Raw genomic sequence first — 6,000 nt, forward strand, 5'->3', positions numbered from 1 at the left:
AAATTGACATTTATTCACAGTTACATACGTCGCAAATGTGTCGTATGTATGAATTTAGTGAGACCGCAGCAGAAAATGTAGGCATTGTCTCACAGCTTTCCTGTAATTTTGAGTCTCTAACTAGTTTTCTGCAGTTCGGTCCAGCTGACATGAAGGTGGTGTCTCACTGAGGGGACAGCGGACGAGTTGGAGACTCAAAATTGCAGGAAAATTCTGAGAAAATACACAAATATTCTGTTGTGTTCTCACTAAATGTCAAGTGTTTGCAAGGAAGTGACCACCAAGCTGTGAAGATGCATTTTGAGCACCCAGTTTTTAAAAATCAGGGCTTATTTTGTTTGCACGGCTTGAAAAATTGTTTTCTTGGCACATTATTTTGTTGCCCACGTGAGTAAAGACGTGAGACAGTGTGGCAGGAATATTTGTACTGAATGTTTGTTCATATGTTGTTGTTGACGGGTGGCATTCAGGCTTTATCTAACAAACATGGCTGCAGCTTTCACACACTGACGGTGTGGAAGCTGAAATATTCTTCCCCAAACTGAATGACTGGGAGATCAAATGCTTGTGTACCAGCAGTCACAATCAGATATTTTGTTCTTTAAATTGAATAAAAAAGACGTTTTTTTAAGCAACCTTTATGACTCTCACCTCATCTAAACTGACACAAATAATCAAGCAATCACAATTATTTAAGAAAATGATGATTGTGTCTGCGTAACTGTAATAATTGTCTACAACTGCTGTATAAAAACAGTTTGTTAAAACTAAGAGAATTGACATAATCCTGCTGTTGATGCTGCACGTTGGCCAGGTACAGTTCTTGTTCTGACAGCCATCTGCATTCATTCTCAAAAAAGCCTGTATTTATGTGGATTTGGTAAATTATTACATACTGCATCAGGAAAAAAAAAAAATACACAAATGGCTTCCCACAGGATGATTTCAAATCACGCAATTTATGACGTAACTGCTTGCCGTACTTCCGCTTCTCTTGCTTTTACGTGTTATTCTGAAGCAGCTTTGTTTTCTGCAGAGTTCTTCAAACAGTGTTTTTATACTTCTTTTCTGACGTTGCAATTAACAGAATGCAGTTTAATAAAACATGCAGCCTCCTCAGGATGGGAGCGTTTATCATCTGTGACTGTTGTATTCATCATACTTTAATATACATCTAAAACATATACACCATGATGGTTTAAATACACGAATACATGTACCATTACGCCCCTAATATGTTAATACAGCTGTCTATGCCACTACAAATATATTATCATTGTTTGGCTCTCCTTAGCATGATTATTGTTTTTTGAAACACAGTATAAACCTACTTGTTCTGATCATTTGTGTCTTTTTAAAAGCTTCCTTTTAAATATATTGAGGCTGTTTCCACACTGAATTTGTTATATCCTGAGCCTTCTTTTACATCTAGTTTATTTGCATTGTTTAAACCCAAAATCTTCCAGATGAGTAATGAAGAAATTGGGACCTGAGCACAAAAGAATGTGCAGTTAATTGTTTTATTTTTGTTTTTGTGTAAACGGAGGTTATCGTCTGGATAGGCAGCGGTTCCTGTTGTCCTGCCACGCTCTGTCTCTGCTCGTCTCTGGCTCTTTTCCCCCCTTTCCTGCCCTCCTCTGAGGTGAAAGTGAGAGTTTGCTTTGCCAGGTCAGCAGATAGGGCCGAACCACTGCAGTAACTGCACACGAGCAGAGGGGAGAGAGGGTGAGACAGAGAGAGAGGGGGAGAGGATTGACAGGAAAAGAAGAGGTAAACCTAACGCATTTACAGAGCCAAACGCAAATAATAACACTCCGTTATTATTTGCAGAAACCTTGGTGATAATCTTGCGCCCGGCTGGCTGAGTGACCTTGTTTTGTGTGCAGTTTACTGCTTACATGGTAAAACTGAGTGGTGACACATCGATCAGGCTTTACCGTCTTATTGACCAGATCTATGGATTGCTTTTCGAATACAGACAACATTGTTTACTTTAGACACAGCTGTGTGTATTTATTCATCAGGGAAACGTTCCCAGTGTGTTATGTGTTCTTTATATAACCTTGTTGTTCCTCCCTCTTATGTTTTTATACCATTTTTATATAATTACAACAAACAAAAGCACTGTCATCTTATATGACCCTAATATTGGATCCTTCTCTCATTTAGAACAACTCTTCTTTGTTTAACATCAGCAAAGATCTAAATAAAAGTATATTCTACCTGTTTATTTGGGTCAGGATTAAGGCTAAATGATTGGATATTGAATTTACAGTTAAACGTGTTAGTGGAAATAGACAAATCGATGCACAATTTAAATTTTAGTGCCAATATAATTTATGCTTGAGATAAAATGCTGGGAGCTGAAAATTGCTGAAGAATCTAAAAATCGAGTTATTAAAGCTAAAAGGAGCAAAACGCTAACTACGAACTAAGAGTAACAAACGAGCTAAAACCTAAAAGTAGTAAAGCATTAGTTGAAAGCTAAAACTAACAAAATGCATGCTAAAAGTAGCAGAAGAAGACTAAAATAGAGCAAAGAGAATAATAGTTTTTTAGGAAATGAAAGAGATCTCGATGTTTTTCTCTGGGGAAAACATTTCTAAATAAAGTTAAATATTTTGAAAAGTATAAAAGTTACAAAAATCTAAAGCCATAGCAGCCATCTCCTGAAAGAGCCGAACGTTTTGATGTCTGAACGGTTCAAACAGCAGAGTATGCAGAAGTAGTGACGCTGATTGTGTTCCTGGTCCACATGCTGTGTTTACTGTCATGATCTCATCCTAAATATTTAAAATTTACCCGTTTCAAGACAGACTAATGCTTTAATCCAAGTCCTGAAGCCTGTGTAATTCTGTTTGTTTGCACCTGCTTCACATCAACAGCTCAGCCTTATGTTCAGCTTCAGTCTTAGTGTTTTCAAGAGATAAATTGTGAGCTTGTGTGTCTGTGTGTGACGAAGGCAGCAGCTGATTTCACAATTACCTTGTATCATGTGACTTTGAAGTGATTTGTTGGATGTCAGCGTCACCAATCGTTGTTCTCAGGAGGCACATGGCGCTCCGCGACTTATACCTGGAAAACCCCAGATTGTGTTGCTTCTTTCTTTAAGCCATTAGGTCAAGTGTGAAGCGTTCACATTATCACCAAAGGTCTTCGAGGCAGACACTCTGTTCTCCAGAAGAAACACTAAATGCATGATTTGTTGTGTTCAGATCCAGGTGATCAAAATAAACACAGCGGACAACAGAGAAACTCGCTCTGCTAAGGATGCTCTGCTGCTCTGGTGCCAGATGAAGACTGCAGGGTGAGGCGTGACACAAAGAGCCACCAAACCCTCAGCTTACCGTTGTTTAACAGCTTTGTTGTTGGTAATTCTACGGTTGAAGTTGTAAAGTCTTGTTTTATCCTCCAGGTATCCTGAGGTCAACATTCAGAACTTCACCACCTGCTGGAGAGACGGTCTCGCCTTCAACGCCCTCATACACAGACACAGGTGGGAAAAGTTTTCTGGGGTTTCTTATTTGTTACAGCCATGAGTTTTATGTCAGAATCTTTTCTGTGCCCTTCAGACCTGACCTAATAGAGTTCCACAAGCTGACCCGGTCCAATGCAACCCACAACCTCCAGCAAGCCTTTAACGTCGCCGAGCAGCACCTGGGTCTCACCAAACTCCTGGACCCGGAGGGTGAGAACGGTTAGGGACGGTTAGCCGTCGGATCGTTCAGACTGCTATCTGTAACACCGTTTTCTTGTTTGCAGATGTGAACACCGAGAACCCCGATGAAAAGTCCATCATCACATACGTGGTCGCCTATTACCACTATTTCTCCAAGATGAAGGCTCTTATTGTGGAGGGGAAGAGAGTCGGCAAGGTAACGGACGGGCTTTTCCACCTGTGCATACAGTCAGTTTTTTTCCACCGCAAGAAATGAACCACAGGATTTGAGCTGATATGACTTTGACAGCTGAAGAGTGAGCAGTGTGGACAGAATAAAAGAAGCTTTCCTTGAAGGAATAAATACGTTTTCTGCCTTTCATGCCAAAGATTTAAACAGAGATCTAACATGATCTGTTTGCAATTTAGCAATTTTTGTGTTTGCAGAGATTGATTAGCTGTGGCGGACATTTTGAATGAGGTTGATCTTAAAGGTTAATTAGCTGTAGATGTACATCAGTTGATCACTTCCTGAAAGTTTCATTAAAATACGTCCTGTGGTTCATGAGATATTTTGCTAACAGACAGACACAGACACGAGCATTTATCCGATCATCCACCTTTTAAGGTGGCAGACAATAATTATTAATTGACGTTGCAGATAAATAAGAATGCTACTCAAAAAAATCTGCAAAAGAATAAGAAATACATGAGAAAGTTCCTGTAGATAATAAACTGTACTGAGTTTGACTCACTAAAGGATTTAAATAAACATGAAAATACAGAATCAAAAGACAAAAACAGCATTTTCTTTTCTATTTATGTATAATTATGTCTTTGTTTTAAATAAATGTTTTTGTACGAACATAAATTGTTATATTATTTATGATTTTTAAAAATATTTTCATTATTTTTTGTGTCTCTCTGTGGTTTCCTTTAGAAGCAGCAATGAGGAAAAAAGCTAAATGAAGTAACATTAAACAAATAAATATCTTTAATTAGAAATAAAACCAAAATTCTAATAATATAAATAAAAGATGCAAAAATGAAGGAGAATGATTTGTTTTTATTATTTGGCACTTGTTGTTCCTATTTCCACATGAAGCAGTGTTATTTATTAAATAATGAAACTGTTGTTTGGTGCTTTGGACTTTAAGCTACTGGATCATTTGCAGAAGTTAGAAGTTGCAGACCTCAAAGCATAAAAAGATTTATTTTTTCTTATTTTTTACATCTGCTTCTTGTTCTCTGAGTCCTTTCTTTCTCTTCCTCAGGTGTTGGACAACTGCATAGAGGCGGAGAAGATAGTCAACCGTTACGAGGCTCTGGCGTCAGACCTGCTGGACTGGATCGAGAAGACCATCGCAGTCATCAGCAATCAGAAATTTGCCAACTCACTGACCGGAGTTCAGCAGCAGCTGCAGGCGTTCACCACCTACTGCACTATAGAGAAGCCCATCAAGTGTGTTCACCCATTTAACAACTTTAAAACATTTCACAGATGTGTTCCGATCGCACAGCGAAGAGCTGCTTAAAGATGAGGCGACGTTGTGACTTTAAATCACAAACAGAGTTTCTTGTTTCCTGTCCAGGTTTCAGGAGAAAGGGAATCTCGAAGTCCTTCTTTTTACCATCCAAAGCAAACTCAGAGCCAATAACCAGAAACCTTACGTGCCTCATGATGGGAAGCTCATCTCAGACATCAATAAGGTCGCCCATCCATCAGCTGCGAAGTTTAAAGTACTTTTACTTTTCCTTCTTTTATCAAACATGTTTTTTTTTTTGGTTTAGGCTTGGGAGCGGCTGGAGAAGGCGGAGCATGAGAGGGGTGTAGCTCTGCGGAAGGAGCTGATCCGTCAGGAGAAGCTGGAGCTGTTGGCTCAGCGCTTCGACCACAAAACAACCATGAGGCAAGCGTGGCTCAACGAGAACCAGAGGCTTGTATCTCAGGTAGGGAAACGCTTCTGCTGTGACCCTGTGCAGCTCAAACTTCAGTTTCCTCTTCCAGGGAAGATGGGGAACTAAACAAAGAAAAGTTTAATGACAACCCTAATTCTGGCAAATTTGAGATGTTGTGTAAATCAGACCCTCCAGGATTTCGCGATGTTGCGATCGCAACTATTAACACAAAATTAAGCAAACCCCGCAAAATCGCAACTTTTATAAACTTTGCCCAAAACACCACAACTTTCCCGCAACTTTAACCCAATATTTATTGTTTCTAAAGCGATTCGCCACCGTTTCTGCGGTCTAGTCTCTTCTTTGTGGGTTTGTGTAGCGTGGAATACAAAATAACCCCAAATAACTCAGGAAGAAGACACGTGACATCACTTCCTGTTAAC

At 39.4% G+C, this 6,000-nt stretch overlaps 1 protein-coding gene across 4 annotated transcripts in view; it reads left to right on the forward strand.

Annotated features, from left to right (window-relative positions):
• The window catches only part of LOC108247892 (spectrin beta chain, non-erythrocytic 4), a 75,353-nt gene that overhangs the window by 11,859 nt on the left and 57,494 nt on the right, over positions 1-6,000 (forward strand). For all 4 annotated transcript variants that reach the window (XM_017436288.3, XM_025010602.2, XM_017436286.3 and 1 more), the window contains exons 5-11: positions 3,216-3,307; positions 3,416-3,496; positions 3,573-3,688; positions 3,763-3,875; positions 4,933-5,120; positions 5,251-5,368; positions 5,450-5,608. In XM_017436288.3, coding sequence (XP_017291777.1) covers positions 3,216-3,307; positions 3,416-3,496; positions 3,573-3,688; positions 3,763-3,875; positions 4,933-5,120; positions 5,251-5,368; positions 5,450-5,608 — 867 coding nt within the window. The remainder of the gene's footprint in view (positions 1-3,215; positions 3,308-3,415; positions 3,497-3,572; positions 3,689-3,762; positions 3,876-4,932; positions 5,121-5,250; positions 5,369-5,449; positions 5,609-6,000) is intronic.

This window comes from Kryptolebias marmoratus, linkage group LG2, assembly GCF_001649575.2.
Source record: "Kryptolebias marmoratus isolate JLee-2015 linkage group LG2, ASM164957v2, whole genome shotgun sequence".
NCBI classification, from domain to species: Eukaryota; Metazoa; Chordata; class Actinopteri; order Cyprinodontiformes; family Rivulidae; genus Kryptolebias; species Kryptolebias marmoratus.